The 19,546-nt window shown below is 40.5% G+C and overlaps 1 protein-coding gene across 2 annotated transcripts in view; it reads right to left on the bottom strand.

The window, feature by feature from the left end:
* Positions 1-828: 828 nt before the first annotated feature.
* Positions 829-19,546, bottom strand: part of HisCl1 (Histamine-gated chloride channel subunit 1) — a 34,550-nt gene continuing 15,832 nt past the window's right edge. For both annotated transcript variants that reach the window (XM_019056371.2, XM_019056380.2), the window contains 6 exons: positions 18,198-18,424; positions 17,195-17,277; positions 12,061-12,195; positions 11,146-11,322; positions 10,352-10,557; positions 829-1,039 (listed from right to left, as the gene is read on the bottom strand). In XM_019056371.2, coding sequence (XP_018911916.1) covers positions 863-1,039; positions 10,352-10,557; positions 11,146-11,322; positions 12,061-12,195; positions 17,195-17,277; positions 18,198-18,424 — 1,005 coding nt within the window. In that variant the 3' untranslated portion in view covers positions 829-862. The remainder of the gene's footprint in view (positions 1,040-10,351; positions 10,558-11,145; positions 11,323-12,060; positions 12,196-17,194; positions 17,278-18,197; positions 18,425-19,546) is intronic.

Genomic DNA, 19,546 nt, shown 5'->3' with positions numbered 1-19,546 from the left:
TGTTTGGTAACTATCCTGAATATTCTATGCCGGGTTGAGGGAACTTTCATTTAGATAAAAGAACGGCAGTTACCTACATGATTTTAGCGACAATAGACGGACATTATGCATGTACACTTGGACATGTGTCCTTTCACTGAAAGGTCCTTAAGTAACGTCAGGTTCATTCATCTCTCGGTGACGATAACTCCGGTCCGGATCAGTGGCGTAGCGTGCTTCGAGATATATCGATTGATCTCCCATTTAAACCTATGGAAAAAGCTCGTTAAATAGGGTGTTCGTAACAAACACCTTAATGATCGATTATTTACCATAGCTTCAAATGAGGAAAAATCGATAATCGAACATTCACGAATCGCCACTCCGTTTTGAGTGCGGTTAATAATTTTCCCACCTCTATCCGTTTCTGCTGCAACTCTAACATAGATTTTTGGATGAATCAGAGTGACTACTAAAACAGGCTAACCAAAAATCAGTACTTTTACAGTACTTTTTCAGTACATTCCCAAGAAATTCAGTGCCCCTCGACAGAAAAATTCAGTTCTTTTTCAGTACTTCCAATTATTGACGAAATTTAAAAAAAATTGAATTTCGCTCCAATCGAGACAAAAATGACAAAAAAATTAGAGAAATTCCGGACCTTCTTGCGGAATTTCCGCACTTTTTCAGTGCTTCCGGACCGCACTTAAAAAAATCAGTGCTATTTCCGGACTTCCCGGAAATTCCGGACTTGTAGACACCCTGATGTATGCTTTCTTCTACGGAATTTGCCGCAAAATGCGGCGTGCGCTACCGGCTCAGCGTTCATACTAAATTATGACTCAACAATTCATATGTAAGCATGGATTTATTCGAATTATTATTATAAAAAAGATGTCCAGTAGAGTATATTTAAAACAAAAAATGAAAATGGGAAGAAGAATCGTGAGAATTGGTCAATGTACAGAGCGATTGCTCTTCCGTTGCAAAAGGTAGGGTATTGCGGCAAGGTGGGGAGCGTGTTGCGCATTGGACTTCGACCTCGAGGGTCTAATTCTTGCTGGAAAAAAGACACACAAAAATTTGGTTCAGTAAGTAATATCAAATATGTACTCGAGACGCGCTGCGCCAAAGATGGAAAAGACTACAGGCATGAGAGAAGAATTGGACTACATTCTGCAATTAAGAAGCAAAATTCTGGCTCAGCTTAAAAACAACGCTTGTACCATTCGTTTTCCTACAGACATACGTCTTTTTACGGATGATCCAAAATTTGCAGTTCCCAATTGAAAAATGTAGTTTTATTAATCTATACACACAAATGAACAATTTTATTGCACAAGAGGAAAGGCTAAGTGGACCCGAGCAGTGGCGAGGCGTGAATGATCGATTTTATCGATATTTCCCCATTTAAAGCTAAGGTAAAGAATCGATTATAAGGGTATTATTTTTCAACGATCCTTTCCTATAAGTTTGAATGGCAGATCAATCGATACATCGTACAGCACGCAACGGCATTGGACCCGACAGCAGGTTTGGAAAGTTTACTGGGATGAGGGTGAGTCCCCCCCCCCCCCCCCCCCCCCCGGTTGAACGCGACGCGCGAGTCAACAACACAGCTTTTTAGTTTTTGATGCTAAACATTTCCCAGTAGCTCCAAGCACATCAGGTCAACATTTCATGCCAAAATTTCATTATCAATCCACCCTGATGATGCGAATTCAGTTGACTGATCACGTACTCATCGATGATCATCGTATCTCCGGCATCGCTGATCGTAAAGGTTCGAATTTTCGCACTCTGTTGGCGTATAAGGTTTATACGGCGGCTTAGAACTACACCTGCACTGCCATGCTAAGTAAAGACGTCACATGAGAATTCGAATGTTGTCAAATTTCCTCTCGGGAAAGATTTATTTTTGAAGGAAGTTATGAATATTTTTCTCGGAAATTTCCGGACACTTCGGTTTCAATTACGTACGAAAATCTCTGAAAAATTGGGAGGAAAAGATTTACAAATATTCCAGAAAATTAGTAGTTTGTCACAGGATATTTGGCAACGCCTGAATGCGCATACGGCGTCGTTCCTTAGCATGGCAGGGTGAGTGTAGGCGAGGAATCCGTGGAGCAATCGTAGTTAAAATATTTTTCCGCGCCATTTTCCGCAAGAGCCAATCAAATTTCTGGTTGATTTCGAGTTGCAACGGTCTATTGCAAAAAAAAAAAAAAAAAAAAAAAAAAAAAAAAAAAAATTCTCGCTGACGACATCTTTGATTTTGACATATTCTTACAATTCGAAGACCTTGCCTGAACGAGCGAAATAGGGCAACAAAACTCCTAGGCGAAATTATTCGTGCTCCCAAGTCGCTCATATTGCCATCAGGGTCGGACTGGCTCGCATCTGAGGGCGTAGACCCTTGGCTGGTTAAAGGGGCGTAATGTGATATTTCCTGATGGGGCATCCCCTTCGTGGAGAGGGGTTCAGAAAATTTTGGCAAAGCAGCACAAGTTTACGCTATTTTCAGGTTCAAAGTTTATTAATCGTACAGAGTAAAAATTGTAAAATTGAACGTATTGAAGTGACCGACAGACTTCTGAAATTAAAGAAAACAAAAAAAAATTAAAGCCACTGGACGCATCCAAGCACCATTATTTCCACAAGAACCGTGTCAGTGCTGCGGTTTACACGAGCTTAAGACGTGGGTCTAAAAATCCATCCTAAAAAAGAATCAGGCAAGAACCTGAAAAAAGAAGAAAGAACGAGTATCAACACAGCCGACGACAAGAAAGACGTATTCGGGCCTCTTTTTTAACTTTTCTCCCGAATCTGAGCGACACCTCATTGGCAGCATATAGCAGGGCATTGAGAACTCACGCTTCGCGTCATCGCGCCTTCAATTTTTCAGATGCAGCACGGACGTCCATCAAGTACGAATAGTTGTATCTCTGCGCCGTCGTTAACGCGCATCCTTTCCCTCGCTTTATTTCCATATTGTGTTTGTTTGCGTTTGTCTTATTCGTAATGGTGCTTCAAGCACTACGTGAATAACACAGCCGAAGGTAGGAGAGATGTGTTCGGGCCTCTTTTTTAACTTTTCTCCCGAATCTGAGCGACACCTCATTGGCAGCATATAGCAGAGCATTGAGAACTCACGCTTCGCGTCATCGCGCCTTCAATTTTTCAGATGCAGCACGGACGTCCATCAAGTACGAATAGTTGTATCTCTGCGCCGTCGTTAACGCGCATCCTTTCCCTCGCTTTATTTCCATGTTGTGTTTGTTTCCGTTTGTCTTATTTGTAATGTTGCTTTAAACTAGAGCAGAGCATTGCGAGTTCACGACTCACGCCATCGCGTCTTACATTTTTCATATGCAATGTGGACATCCATCTTGCGAGAATAGTTGTATCGCGTTTACACTTTAGATGTCTCTTACTTTTGAATTTCGAAATAAATTAAGGTTAAGTTTGCCCGAGATATGCTATGATATGTCCAAATCAATAGTCATTTTGAAAAGGAAGAAATATGTTTAAAGGTCTCTCATGAGGTCTATAAAGTGTGCGTATGTCTAAAAATCGAACCGGCTATCGTTTCTACGGGAGTTACACATAGAGAATGAAGGAGGGGATGATAAAGCGCCTGTATGTCAACAAAAAGGTGACAATTTCACAGAAAAGTGGTTACGCTTCAGAAAGTAGTTCTTGGACCTCTGTTCACCACTATGCGTAAAAGCACCTCTCTTCACTCCTAGCTCTCTCTTCTTCCGTTCATTTAAGAAATTTTCCGCATATACAGTGGACTCTCGATAATTCGAACCTCGATAATTCGAAAACCTCGTTAATTCGAAGGAAAGTCCGTTTCCCTAGGAAATCTCTCGATAATTCGAAGAAAATCAATGTATTTTTCTCCCCTCGTTATTTCGAAATTTTTAAGCTGGCTCGACCCTCTATAATTCGAAATTGCGACGAAAATTCTCTCTGTAATTCGAAGTGTGGGAAGTAAATATGGTCCTCCCTCTATAATTCGAAATAAGGCGGTACATTCCCTCTACAATTCGAAGTCAACTGTTTATGTACCTGGGTGTCTGAAAGAGCTGATAGGATTGTCAAAATGTAAACATGTAATTAATAATTTTAAAATTAAATATAAATAATTAATACTTAATAATTACTTAGTGTAATTTTCACCTCCGTAAAGAAATAAACTGATATATTTGGTTCCTTTTGACGTAAATCCGTCCATTTGCCTCTCTACATTCGAACCTCTCTAATTCGAAATCCCTCCGCATGAATCTCTTTAATTCGAACTCTCTTTATTTCGAAACCTCGCTAATTCGAAGAAAAAACCGATTCCCTTCAATTTCGAATTATCGAGAGTCCACTGTATTCTCGGTCGTAATTTTTTTTCTCTTCTTATTTTGCTATCTGTCAGAGGGGTGCGTTTTTGGCGCGCCAAAGGGGCGGATCTGCCAATGGCAGATTGGCCTTATGGCCAGTCCGAGCCTGATTGCCATCCCGGTTATTGAAGGCGAACTCCGCACAAAATACGAGTCATGCAGGTAAGCGCGTTATGTAGCGTCCCGACCGGAGCAGTACTGAAAACCGCTAGTGTTGTTATGAGCGGATATATGCACTGTGAATCGTTTCAAATTGAGGTGAGATTGGCAACAGCGCCAGGGAAATTTAACGTAGGTTTTCTCTAATTCCGGAACCGGAAATTTTGCGTGCTGAGGAAAAACGCTGTACGAACATTCGCACGTTGCTAAATTTCCTCTCTGTAGGTATTGATTTTTGAGTAAAATTATGAATATTTAAACTTAAATTTTGTAGATACTTTAGGTCACATTACAAAGAAAATTTCCTGAAAAATCAGACGAAAAGTACTATCTAGTTTCCCCGAAAAATCGTGTATCGGCGAGGGAACTTTGGCAACGTACGGAGGTTTATATGGTGTTTCTCTTCAGCATGACAGGACGGTGGGCACCTAGACTACCGTGCTAAGGAAGAACGCGGTATGAGCATTCGAGAGTTGCCGAAGTTCCTTCGATAAAACATGTATTTTTAACGAAATTTATGCATATTTCTCCTTGAAACTTTCAGATATTTTAGATTAAATTGCGTACAAAATTGTCTGAAAATTTTGAAAACAAATATTCACAATTTTCTCAGTAAAATTCGGTTTTTATTGGAGGAAATTTGGCAACGTCTGAAGGTTCATACGGCGTATTCCTTAGCACGGCAGTAGAAGGTTCTGATCATACGCTTCACTGGCTGTGCGGCGGCGCCGCAACGGCGCCCGCACTTTCCGTAGTCATTCGAGGCAAGTTTATTGTCAAAGGTCGGCAGAAACCCAGGTGCATGAGGCTCAGTACTTTCGAGAACGATTCGACAGTCGACTGCGATCAAATTATAATTTCTGGACTTGAGGACATTTCTTGCGAATTTCTGAGCATCACGTCGCGCTGTTGCAGTACTTCAAGTGGACGTATTTATGCTAAATGGAACTATGTGGAAGTAGAAAGATGGGGTGTGCTCGTTAGCGGTCAGGCCATAAGAATGAATGGGGATTTAAAAGCGCCAGTGACGTCGGCGGCGGACGACGAAGACGCACATGGTGACGAGCTCGTCGTCGGGGCGCTTTAACTCATGAGCCCTGTCCACAATGCTCTTGTCATATGCCCACGGCTCACGAGTTAGCGCTCAGTTCCTTTTGATTTAATGGAAAATCCCGCTTTTCCATTTTCTCAAAAGGAACTATATCCACTTTTACATTGTTTCTTATGCAGCTTCCACGAGCACACCCAATCTTTCCGCGCTAGCACGTAGTTCCTTTTAGCATAAATACGTCCAAGTATCCTTTCTATTTTAATACAATCATGTTTAAGACGCTCGATGGACGGGCCAGTGGCGTGGCGTGCTTTGCGATATTTCCCCATTTGAAGCTGTGATAAATAATCGATTATTAAGGTGTTCGCAGCGAACACCCTGTTTATCGATACTTTCCTATAGGTTTAAATGGCCGATCAATTGATGTATCGCACAGCACGCCACGCCACTGGACGGGGCGAGGGAGGGGATTAAGACGGTCGACGGGCAGGAGTCAGGAAGTGGAGTTGAAAGTTCGTTTTTGATTTGCTGTTAGTTGTTGATGAAGTATCTTCCTATTTGGATTTTTAATTTACTTTAGGCAAACTCAATTTGTTTCGTCCGGGCGATTTCGACGATTTCGCTGGTCGCGAAGCGGGCTTTTGGGGGCGCGCAGCGTCCCGGAGGTTATAGGCCAGGGGTCAAGCCACCTAGTTTGTTCTAAAACTAGCATCAAAAGACATAGTGAAATAATTCTGAAAGCCTGCCTCGAATACCCCTGAGGGAAAATCGCAAATCATTTTGCCTCTCTATTTGCGATATTTACTAGAGACGTGCTTTTAAAGCTATTTCAAAATGTTCCTCACTCAAATATATGTATGTGTATAAATACCAAACGCACTGCAGTTTGATGTGATGCTCGGAAATTTTTGAGGAATGTCCTCAAATCTAGAAACTATCCAGAGGCGTGGCGTGCTTTGCGATATATCGAATGCTCTGCCATTCAAACTTATGGTAAAGGATCGATAAACAGAGCCTCCGCAATGAACACCTTAAAATCGATTTTTTTACCACAGCTTCAAATGGGGATATATCCATAATCGATAAGTATCGATTGATTAATCTACGATCGAATCGTTCTCTGAAAAGTTGAGGATGCATCTTAATCCTGTTCCTATTTTCTTAAGCGAGAAAAAGAAGCAGGGGAAAAACCAGACTCCTGGTTATTCGAAAGATGTAAATTATGAAAGATTCCATTCGACTCATCAAAACCACATCAAATGGTACAGGGGCGCATTAAAGTAGCATATCGACGGTGAAACTACTAGACCACGTACCTCGTTTGCGGTGTTTCAAAATCTCTGCTCCCATTTTATTTTTTCGACGGAAAACAAATCTATTTTATACCTTGAAGTTTTCGCAGAGTTTCCTTCGCAAGGAGAAGAAAAATTATGGAAGTTTTCAAGCATTGATGTTGAGTAGTTTTTCATTTAAAAAATGATGTATGCAGGAAATCTGCAACGCCGCAAACCGAGATACGCGGTTTGGTAGTTATTCACCGTCGATATCAGTGGCGAGGCGCGAATAATCGATACCGATATTTCCCCATTTGAAACTGTGCTAAAGAATCGATTATCAAGGTGTTCGCCGCGAACACCCTGCATATCGATCTTTTTCCACATATTTAAACGACAGATCAATCGATATATCGCAAATCACGCCACGCCACTGGTCGTTATACAGAGATCTACTCGTAAATAGATCCTTCAAGGGGCAGTGCACGCCTAGGACGAGGGGTTTGGTTCCGGGTTCGACGTCCTTCAATCTGTCGGTGTGACCATTTCCCGAGCCCACAATGATGGGTCCTGATTTCTCCTGGCCTTCCGCGTATTAAAGAATAATGCACCCGAGATGAAACAGGTGCTTTTATTTGTGTAACCTTTGCCAATACGGCCGCGGCCGTTCTAAGGAAAACCGCCGCATGAGCCTTCAGACGTTGCCGAATTTCCTCTGATAAAATAGGAATTATCTGAGAAACTTGGGGATTTTCCCCCTAGATTTTTCCGGGAATTTTACCCGAAATTTGATTTGAAGTGTCTGAACATTTCGAAGAAAAAGATTTATAGATCATCTCATAAATGTATGTTTTATACAGTAGACTTTTGCTAAAGCAGAATGTTCATTAGGCGTTTTTCCTTAGCACGGCAGGATAGGCCGCAAGGGTAAAACTTCCGTATATTCCTTACACAAGCTTGCTGAATCGAGTCGTACTTTCGGAGTAATTTCGATGTGTCTTTTGGTATATAGCATTTTTGAGATGACACAGTGGCGTGGTGTGAATCGCGATTTATCGATTGTTATGCCATTTAAACCTATGGAAAAGGATCGATAAACAGGGTGTGCGCAGCGAACACCTTAATAATCGATTCTTTACCATAGGTTTAAATGGCATAACAATCGATACATCGCAATTCACGCCAAGCCGCTTGATGACACTATACATACATTCGACCACGTGGGAGTTCGTGTTGCCTAAATCAAAAATTGAAGGCTAACTGACGAGCATTGAACATTACTTCATACAATTCATCTTTATAGTGGTTTGCTTGATACTAGTCGTGCTCAATAGTTTGCATCTGGTGAAAAGTTCGCTTTGTACGTTGTGTTAGTTATTATGAAATTAAGTGCGTGCCTACATAAACGCGTTCTGATGATGACGAACAAGACGAAAAACCTTAAGAATAATAAATTATTTTGTAAATGTACAAAGTTTTGATGCATTCATTTACTACCGAATCAAACCGCAAGCGGTTACTTTCAAGCCACGTCAGTTTTCCTTCAATTTTGCGTGTAGGCAACACGAGCCCGCACGTGGTCGAATAGTGGTATCATCTCCCCTTCAACAGTCAGGCGGTCTCTGCGTGCGAATGCGTTTCAGACATAATCATAAAAGAAGAAGATGAAAACAGATAGGAGAAAAAAGAAGGGAAGCGAGTGAAGAAGAAGAAGAAGTATAACGGCAAAAGAAGAAAAGAGCGAGAAGATGAAGCTAAGAGAAACAAGGAAAGGAAGACAAGAGAAAGAAGAAGTAAAAAGAAAAGGAAAGGGAGGGAGAAGAAAAGGAGAGAAAGAAAAAAAGGAAAAAGAAGAAAATATGATAGTACGAGAAAAAAAGAGGAAGAGGAAGAAAACAGGAAAAAGAAGGAGAGAAAAGAAAAGAAGAGAGGGAGGAAGAACAGAAAAAAAGAGCAAAGGAAGGAGAAGAATTGCGAAGAAAAGAGGAAGTTATGAATGATCCATTTCAGTCATATCTTCCTTTCTTCCTCTAGATGCAATTTCTATTTTATGGTCAATATTTGGATTTCTGATGTTCTTCATTTAATGCTAAAACCATTTGAATCACGTAATAGGGAAAGTCTAGGAGTGCGGAATGAGCAGTAGCAGTGGCGTGGCGTGCTTTGTAATATATCGATTGATCTGCCATTTAAATCTATCGAAAAGGATCGATTATCAAGGTGTTCACAACAAACACCTTGATAATCGATTAATCGACTGCAGCTTTAAATGGAGAGATATCGATAATTGATCCTCCACGCTACGCCACTGAGGAAGAGTGATACGATTTGTGGTCCGAATTTCCCAGGAACCTGCCATAGTAAGCTCAAGAAACACGTAAGAGGCAGCATTCATAAATTACGTTACACCATTTTTCAGAGTTTGTGATCCTCCTCCACCCCTCGTAACGCAGCCCGGAATCCCTCCTGAATAATTACTTAACCCTAGCCGGACCCCCCCCCCCCCCCCCCCCCCGAGATCCCAAAAATTGTGGGAAACTGTTGAATGTATAGCTTGATAAAATATGGATGCAGGGTTGCCATAATTTCTTCATTTTCAAATTTTCTGACTTTCCCTGAATATTTTTGCTTTTGCCTGACTCCAAAATTTTCGCATTCCCTGACTTGCCCTGGCATTCGAATAAAACTTCAATTTTGATTTTTTTCCCCGTAAATTGTCCTCGCACTTCTGCTACACGCACCTCGAAAAATTCCCTGACTTTTCTTTTAAATTCACCGACTTTCTCTTACTTTCTCCGCGGGCCGATTATTGAAATTGATAGACAAAGCGACACACTTAGAAGATATAGGGAGTATGAAGCTGTCCTCTCAGTTGAAATGGGTGGTTCCTACAACAGACTAAGGGAGAAAATGATGGACTATCACGTGGGTTGCCTTTAGTTAGTCTATTACCTACCCCCTTTGTCCATTGAACCACTCGCTTCCACCAATAGGATCTCTCCATATACCTTTTGTCTACTTTGTCTATAGCTTTGTCTATCAATGTCAATAATCGGCCCGCTGGTCGCCGCAAATTTCCTGACTTATTTTTCTGACCTTCCCGGTTTTCCAGATCGCCGGCAACCCTTAGTATTTTCAATGGTAGTGCGACAAATAACGTCGAAGAAATGGACGTATATCTATGAAACGGAACTGTGTGCATAATGACGTAAGCCCTGTTATGCAAATATTCTAATGGGTCTCAGGGCTCATGTCTTTTTGCGCTTGACAGAAATGCGTCCAAATGAGGATGATACATTTTGGATTTTACGTGTGTTTCACCAATAGTAAGGATTACGGAACGCTGGCACTGCATTCTCTGCCCCATTGTAATGTAATGTCACGCAGGCTCATACCCCCCCCCCCCCCCTCCCCTTCCGAGAGCGTAACGCAATTAATGAGAGCGCCCAGTTTAAACGTAGAGAACACTTTGAGGCCAGAGGGAAAATTTTTACCTTAAAATCATCTACAGCATTCCTCAAGTCTTCCTCAGAGTAGCCCTTCATTGTTTTTGTGACGACAGGGCCCATGTAATTATTGACGACGGCAAACTCCATGAGGGACAGAAAAACGAAAATAGAGCATGACGACATCCAAATATCGATGGCTTTCACGTACGAAACGGGGGGCAAAGATTGTTGCGATTGAGTATTTTGTGTTGCTGCAAAAAAGGAGGAAGAAGAACCAACAAAATTACGATTTCGTAGCGGCAAGCTGTTTCTTAGCAGATGTATCATTTATGATTAAAACCTGATATATGATTAAAACTTGAAAGACTTCCTGGTAGCACAGAGCGTAAAAATTTCGTAAAAAAAAATTGTGAAATAGACCAAAAACGATATGCGTATTTAGTGTTATTTACAAGAAAAATACGTAAGTAATAAGTACAAACTACCTCTCTTTACCTCCTAGATCACAACTAACGGAAACGACTGTTTTACGAGTTTTTTCACGTGAACCTTTCAAATTCTTAAAAAACACCAGCTTTAAATTTTTTCCGACTTATTTAACGAGATTCGCTATTGGGGTAAATTGGGTGCTATTCTAGAAAAAAATTTTTTGACAAATTGAGTATTCAGAGAAAGAGTAAATTTAAAAACAAACAAACAAACGTAAGTGAATAAATGAACATCCTATCGGCAAATCGACACGATTTAAGCTTTGGGATACCTTTTCAATGCGAAAGATAAAAAGAGACATCAGGAATTAGTTTTTACTACTGTGATAGGAAAATTCAAACAGAGTTTACCTAACGTTAATAGTGAAGTGACTCCAAGAGTGACTCTGGCCGGGATTGCTTCTGGTTTAATCCAAAATGAAATCCAAGACATTACAACGATGAGTGCCGAAGGTATGTAGGTGTGAAATAAATGGTATCCAAGTCTTCGGCGCAAATTAAAAACAACGGCTAAGCACGTAAAGTTACCTGCATGAATAAATTAAAGCACGCATGTTGAAGTTTCCTTTCTGAGACAAATTACATTAAAAATCAGCCACATGTTGATGGCTGAAGGCGACAAATGAGTAGGTACTCAACTGTGACGCATATAACCTACCATTAGATTCTATTTTTTCGTAAAAAAAAAAGAAAACAAAAATTACGAAAATATCTCTAAATTAATTTTTGAAAATCTTTGAATACATGAGGAAAATTTAGAAAGAATTCAATGAAGGAAAAAACTTTGATATTTTTCTTGTTTAAAGGGGATGAATGTTTATTCATAATTCACTAAAAAGGTGAAAAAAATACATTTAAATATTTTTGCTCCGAAAACTACGTAAGTGGCTGTGAGAGATGTTCGTGAGACCAAGCTTCAAAAAAAGTATGAAAAAGTGAGAGTGAACCGTACGTTTGTCGTGAAAATGGCAAGTTTCACGTTCAATGATAAAGTAGGTGGTCACATTCGGTGTGAAAAATTCACAGAGGAAGGTGGAGAGAGAAAGTTACCTAAATCTTCCTTCGTAAACTGTGAAGATTTTTGTGGCGAAAATGTACATATTTTTATCGACCGATACATCGTAAATCGATCTTGATAATCGATAGTATCTACATTCGATTCACTCAGTTTGTTCGGCGCGTCATTTTTATGCTAAAAACAGACATTACGCATACATTCGTGGACCATAAGTCAAAAAGAGGCTGTATTTTTCAAAGAACACGAACCTGTAGAATATTCTATTGTACAATCTGTGGTATAGTTTTGAGAAATATCCAACTGCGGCAGTTCTATTTCAGGATTCACGACTAATGGATCCGTCATGTTCCATATAAAAACTAAATCGTGAGTTGTGTGTGAAACTGAAAAAAGAGGAACCATCGAAGAATAATTGAAACCGAAATATATGTCGCAGGCAATTAGCAATCCTTGGCAATTTACAAGCCATGTGGTGAATAAATAAAGAAAATAATCAAATTCAAAAATAAAAGAACAAGATTAGAGTGCTGATTATGTTGCATAAACACGTGGCATAACAACATGGCATGAAAACATGGCAAAAATATGCACACTCAGAGGAGCGTATAGTGAACTCCGTGACATTAGTTGGGTTGACACCGGAGAGGCAACTAAACTAACATCGTGACAAAGCGTAGAGTATCACAAAAAATGAAGGCGCTTCAAGCCGAGCTCATACTTCTGAAGACTATAACCCTTAAAAATTGCATTATGCCGATGCGCATTATTGCGATTTATTGAAAGAACGTGTGAACCGCTTGCAAATTGCCGGCGATTGCTAATTGCCAGCGACATATATATGAATATGTTTAAAATGTTTTGATAGACATCCGTAGATAGGAAAAGAGGGACAATAAATTGCAAATCTCATGTGGTTTCCGATGGCGCTTACCGCTAGTGTTGAATTTCTACCTAACGATTAAATTTTTTCTATTTCCTTACCTATGATGCTTCTTTTTGAAGCATGTTCTTATATATAATAACTCAAAATAAATGAGAGATCAAGACGGAGTTAAAATAGTGAATGTAACGAACAAAAAGTCAAGGGAGAGAGTGATAAGCAACTAGGATACGTATATGTACAATGTTGCCGAAGTTTTTGCAACATTATCACCCGGGCACAAAGCCCCAATCCTCTTCAGCTCCTATCCTATCCCCCTCTTATCTCTAGGGTTGCCATAACTTCTTCAGGCCCGCCACATCCCATCTCAGGCCCTGGTACCAGTTTTAAGGTCCGGGCCCCAAGCACGGAGGGGGGGGGGGTCCGAGGGGCATCCCCCGAGAAATTTTAGAATTTATACGACTAATCGGACGCATTTTGAAGCTTCCATAAAGAATTTTTCCATCAATTTCTGCGGAATAATTATGTTTTTTTTCTACTTTCAGCACAAAATACTTGCGAATTGTTGCATTCAAAACATCTGGAACATTTTATTTTTTATTTTTTTTGGGGGGGGGGGGCATATGATACTATTTTCAGTTCTTAAAGGGCCAGGCCCCCCTGGACTCCCCCTTCGTTTGTCTATGGCAAGGGAGTTGAGCCATGAGCCATTGAAGTCGAGGATGCCCAGACTGGAGACTCTTAGCATCTGACGACGGAAGAAAATGAAACGCAGTTACTAAAAATATCCCTCTGTACTGAAAATCTTGAAAATAGATAGAAATTTTCCAGGAAGTATACTTCTTTGAAAATTTAAAAAGAATTCTACAGTGCCCCAGCGTGTTTCTGAAAATCTATTCACCTTTTGCGAAATTTTTAGGGTAAATTTTTCACTTTTTCTTACGAAACAAGGGTTGCATGTGAATTCGTAGTGGTTTTTCACGGGTAACACGGGCCCCTCCGGGGCCCGGGCCCCGGTACCAGGGACCCAGTATCCCACCCTTGTGGCGGGCCTGCCTTCATGCATGCTGGGCTTGTCGATTTCCTTTGACATTTTTGCAGTGGTGAATGCATAGCTGAAGTGCGCTACAGCTAGAATTGTACTATAGCAAATGGGTAATTTTTATAGGAGGATTATAAATAAACAAGTGGTTAGAAATGGAAACAAAATAATATGAACTATGCAAAACGATTATTCCGATAACGGAACTTGGCTGTTTTGAAAACGCCTTCAAATACGGCGTGATACCTCACGCATTCCGGAGAGTTCAAATAGTTGTATCATTGCGCCTTAGAAATGCGACGGAAGATTTAAATGGAAATAGCCTTCATGTACTTCTTTATCTTTAAATTCCCTGACTATTCCCCGACTATTTTTGTTTTTCTCCGACTCCAATATTTTCTTATTCCCCGACTTTCCCTGATCTTCGAAAAAAATTTCCATCTTCTTTTTTTTCCTTTTAAAATACGCTATTTTTTGCTAGACTTCGGATACAATTTCCTTGTCTAAAGATCAAATTACCGATAAAGGCATTCAGTGGCAAGTTAGGAGATTAAAACCTTAAAAATGACCAAAGGGGTAAACAGTAGGAAGATCAGTGATGTTTTAGTGATTAGTAAATGTTTCGGAAATTCCCTCACCTCTCCCACGAATTCCTGACTTTTCCCAGTCGTCACAAAGTCCCAAGACTTTCCCTGCTTTCCCGGTTTTCCAGACCGGTGGCAACCCTGCATCTCTTTCCTCGTGGACTGTAAAGACGCTCTCCTCGTTAGCTTGGAGTGTCGTATCTTAGATGGACAAGGAAATGACGAATGGATCTACTGCGTCCCGTGAGTCAATATTTGACCTAGATTACATAGCGTCTCGGCTATGAATCACGCCGTTGAAATAGGAGGGAGTGAAGATTTTCGAGCTTAGGGTTGATGGATTAATTAAGCGGCATTAGATACGCTTTTTTAAAGCCGAGAGACACAAATAGGCAGTGACGTGGACGGGTGCTTCGCTTCAGCGAGGTCACTGTCACCAAAGAGGTAAGCCTCGTGGCCTGGGAGAGGGGGCGGAGGGTCGTTGATAGGCCTCGACGATGTTAATATCTCCGAAGGCACAGAAAGGTCTGCTAATCTTAAAAGGCAAGTGTTGGCTCAAAGTGTCACTTGACACTGGAAATGAAACTTGATAGATCCGAATCAAAGCCGCTGTTGGAATAGCGCAGCTCATAATTTCCGAGTGCGGGCATGTCTTCAATCAAGCTCTGTCGCCGGAGTGTGAGGGTGTGTCGGCCTATGCGCCAGTGTAAAAGTGTGTGAGTGTGTGTTTATCCGCGGCTCCGGACTCCCTTCGCTCTGTTTTCAATGCTATGGCCAATTTTTATCCAACTTGACACGCAAAGGGTATCTCCTCATTCGCCTCTTGCTTTGTTTTTTAATGGGAGCAAACTCAGTGGTGGGAAATAGCTTTGTCAGCACTCGGGCATTTGTCACGTTTTACTAAGGTTTCCATCTATCTTTCCCAACCCATCGCCCATCGCTCGCCGTCAACGTCCCCTTTCCCCGCACATTCACCCTCCTCCTCGCTTCCTCCTCTCTTCCTCTTCACCCCACTCTTTCCTCCTTATTTTTCTCCAAAGCTCTCCTCCCAGTAGCAATGGTTGTTAAAAAAAACTCTTTAAAAATTATTTCATTTCAGAAAGACAACTCTTAAAAAACTGTCAAAATGTTTGTTTTAGGCAACCCTTCTCGAGTGTTTTTTTCCATAAAATTTACGAGCAGTTAAATTTAAGTTAAAAAACGTTTCAAAAACTCTTAAAATATCAACTGTAGTTTTTCAACACTAAAAATGTATGAAAAAATGTTGAAACTACAATGATATCTTAAGAGTTTTTCAACACTTTTTCCTTAAATTTTACTTCTTGTAAATTGTGTTTTAAAAAATAGCCAAGAGGGGTTTCCTAATACGAACATTTTAACAGTTTTTTTAAAAAAAGTTTTTACATTTTTTTTTCAAGGGTCGTTATTTTTATTTTTTGCCAAAGTTCGTTCCACCGCGATCTACTGGGCCGATTTTCATGATTTTTGGGCTGTCGACAGGTGATAGTCTCTAAATGTGCCGCGCTTTTTACAGATGTTGCAGATTGTCTACTGGTACCCTGTCATTCAAATTCCGTTCTTCCGTACCGAACTTCCGAAATCTGTGCTTTATCAGTGTATCCGTACTTTTGCCGTACAGTAGGCACCCTGTTTTGGAAGCATGACCCCGATTTTTTTAATGTTACGGCATGAAGTTGTAAATTATTTGTCACGTAACATACTATTTTGACTAAGCAACGTGGGTCCCTTGCCTGGATGGAGCGAGAGTGACAAAACTACTGTGCACAACTATTCGTGCTCCTAAGCAAAAGCGTGGCGTGAATGATTGATTATCGATATTTCCCCATTTGAAGCTATGGTAAAGAATCGATTATCAAGGTGTTCGCTGCGAACACCCTATTTATCGATTCTTTTCCGTAGGTTTAAATGGTAGATCAATCGATACATCGCATAGCACGTCATGCTACTGCTCCTAAGCCACTCATTTTGTCATCATCGGTTATTGAAGGCGAACTCGACTGAATGAGAGGCACGCAGAGAGGCGAGTAATCATCGTGTGTTCCTTGCAAAGATTGAATAGATGCTCCTTGCCGGGACAGAGAAAAAATGACAAGGCTACTGCGAGCAACTATTAGTTTGTTTATAGATTTGTCATAAGTTATGGAAGCTTTATGACCTCCATAGCTGCGCGTAGAACAGTCATTTTCTTAAGTTTAAAGAATTATCTCATCTTCGGTATAGGCTATGGGCATCGAGAATTTAAAACGTATTATTTGGAACCTGCTTAGTAACTTCTCCTCTCCTGATATTGTCTGACCCGGGTAGCAGAGTACAACGAAAATATTGAAATTAAATTGCAATTTGATTTCAATAAAGTTTGCATTTTTTTCCACCATTAAATTGCAATATTTTTACATCATTTAGTCGATTTATGCCGATTTAAAACTATCGACGAAATTAGCTCCATGTGTCAGGAAGATAGGCAATAGGCAATACAATGAAAAATTGCAACTTGTTTCAATTTTTATAGTAATAAGTATCAATAAATGGGGCCCCTTCAAATAGGAGCTAGGCAACATACACAACACTCAGTGGGAATTGCAATCTTTCTGCAATGTAATTGCTACTTATTGCAATCTGTGCTACTTTGGGAGGGGGGGTTTTCAAGCAGCAGCGTAACTGGGGGGGGCTGAAGGGAGGGGGTAAGCTCCCTCGAAAGGTGGTGCCCCCAAAAGTTGTGACTTAGCAGCTTAGTGCCCCAAGACTTCCATGAACAGTAAATGAGTCCTTGTCCCCCTTCTCCCGTATAGAAATATTCCTAGCTACACTCATGTTTCCGGGGCACATATTTCTTAAAGTGTATCTGCAATACTTACGACTTTCAATCATCATTGAGCAAATTTGTGTATCGTGCGGATAAGACTCAAACTTCATGGCGCACGATAAGACCAGCGTTAGCCTGTAAAATAAAGTATTAATAAAACAGTCACTAAGCAGAAACTAAAATACACTCGGGGGAAGGGGGAGATCTGTGGCTGGACCCTCCTGATATTTGCTGAAGAACTAACTCCTCTCTACACTAAAATACAGTTTTATATGCTTCCTCTTCACATCATGATAAGGATATTAATTTTTTCCTGCATTAAAACTCAGCCAGCAACAAGTTGGTTGGCAAACGCAGTATTTTTAGGATATCCGGCGACTGAACTATGCGCAGAATTAATTTAATTTGAAAGTCTCGAAAGTAAGACCGATCCACGCATGTCAGTCATTGCGCATCTTTTTGGAATCCACTCCCCCGCCCGGCCTTCACTCGACCGAAGGCAGTGTGAGGTCACATAAGTTGCTCCTACGTAAGAAATGCATTGCGTTTAATTTTCCACCGCAATGCCCCGAAGAGGTCTCAAAAACTCGTCCACGGAAAATCTGTGTGAATTGGTCTTAAAATGAATCAATGAAAGAGTTTCACAATAGGTTGGCAACATTTTCTGCGAGAAATTGAACTTCCGGTACTGCTATTTTCAAAATCACCTGGGTATCTACTAAAACAGGCTGGCAAAAAATCAGTACCTTTTCAGTACATTCCGAAGAAATTCAGTACCTCCTCAACAGAAAAATTCGGTACTTTTTCAGTACCTAAAATTGACGAGATTCGAAAAATTTCAAAAATTTGAAATTCTCGTTCAAGTTGCGACTCAAATGACAAAAAATGAACAAAATTCCGGACTTTCTTGCGGGATTTCCGCACTTTTTCAGTACTTCCGGACCGCCCTTGAAAAATCAGCGCTATTTCCGGAAATTTCGGACTTGTAGACACCCTGCTCACGATTTATGTAAGCTTTACGTGCATTGAAAATGCATAGGAGAGTGATGACTTACTTGGACATGTAGAGCAAAGTTTTATCATGATAAAGCCACAGGTAATGATTGGGAATGCTCATCTCGTGGAAGGTAACTTTCTTGGCGTTTTTGAAGAAGCAATCCGGCCGCCATATGTCATGGAGCCACCCGACATCCAAAATTCTGTACTCCTCACTCATATTTTCTGGGAGTCTCAGTCTTTGGTCTCGCCAGCTTTGCGCCAAGAAAATATCTGCTACGTATGTCTGTAAAAACATACCGCTTCAGCGTCGTGTAAAGATGTAACATATTTTCCTTTAAAATCACAACGACAGTTTAGGTCGGTTATAGCCCAAGTAGCAAAATGAAAATAGTTTATGAAAAAAAAAAAAAATTAATGAAAAAAATTTAGAAAATGAAGAAAAAGTTGCTGGCATTATGGAAAGTAGACAGAGAATTTAAAGTGAATGTCACTATTTACCAAAGAAAATAGGTCTATTTCCGGTCTACAAAATGGATCTATTTTCCGTTGAAAATTGATAGGGCTAGTTCCTTAAAAAAATATTCAAAAACCTGATGGAAAATAGAGAAAAATTGGATACTATTTTCTTTAGATTAGATCTCTTTAGATATATAGGATAACTAAGGGCGTTCCGTCATTATGAATCCTTGCAGTATGTGAGGCCGTCTTCGCGCTGCGGCCCGCGGCCCGCGGGTGAAGCGGAGGGTGCCTGGGAGTCCAAAACGCCTTCAATGCTGAGCGCATGCAACATGGACATCCGTGGAGCTCAAATAGTTGCATCAAGGCGTCATTGTGAATTTGTTTGATGTTTGTCCCTTGCGATTCTAACTGAGGGCGCTTTGCATGTTTCTCTCACACCTCCAGCGCCAGCGGTACGCATGTTGCCGATGGAGTAAACTACAAGTATGACTGATTTTATCGTGGCATTATTGTTAATTTTCCGAAAATTGCTTTGATTGCTTATAATAAGATGTATTAAAACGTTCTACAACCAGATTCTCCAGTCTCAAAGGCTATCATTAGCGCGAACAACTTTCTGTCTCCATAACCTCAAGAGTGCAACTCCTCACTGCGCTACCCGGATTATTTTATTTTTGTTTTTTTTTTAATTTTTTAACCACAAAGTCTCATTTGTTATCCTCGGTATTCATTTTTTTTAATAGTAATTTTTCAAAACATTTCGTCTCTACTTCGACTTACTTTATTTCTACACGAAATTTCCTAGTAGTGGTCCTCAGTCCATAAGGATGTTGGGAAGTACTCTAGAATGGGAGGCCTTTTGCAAAAAAGAAACAGAGCATTGCAATGTTGCGATGATTGCGTGCAACTTCCTGTATCATGGAAGAAAAATCTGATTATCCATTAA

This window comes from Bemisia tabaci, chromosome 1 (genome assembly GCF_918797505.1).
Source record: "Bemisia tabaci chromosome 1, PGI_BMITA_v3".
In the NCBI taxonomy this organism is placed as follows: Eukaryota; Metazoa; Arthropoda; class Insecta; order Hemiptera; family Aleyrodidae; genus Bemisia; species Bemisia tabaci.
The sequence above is the reverse complement of the archived record's forward strand: the minus strand, read 5'-3'. Positions and strand labels throughout refer to the sequence as shown.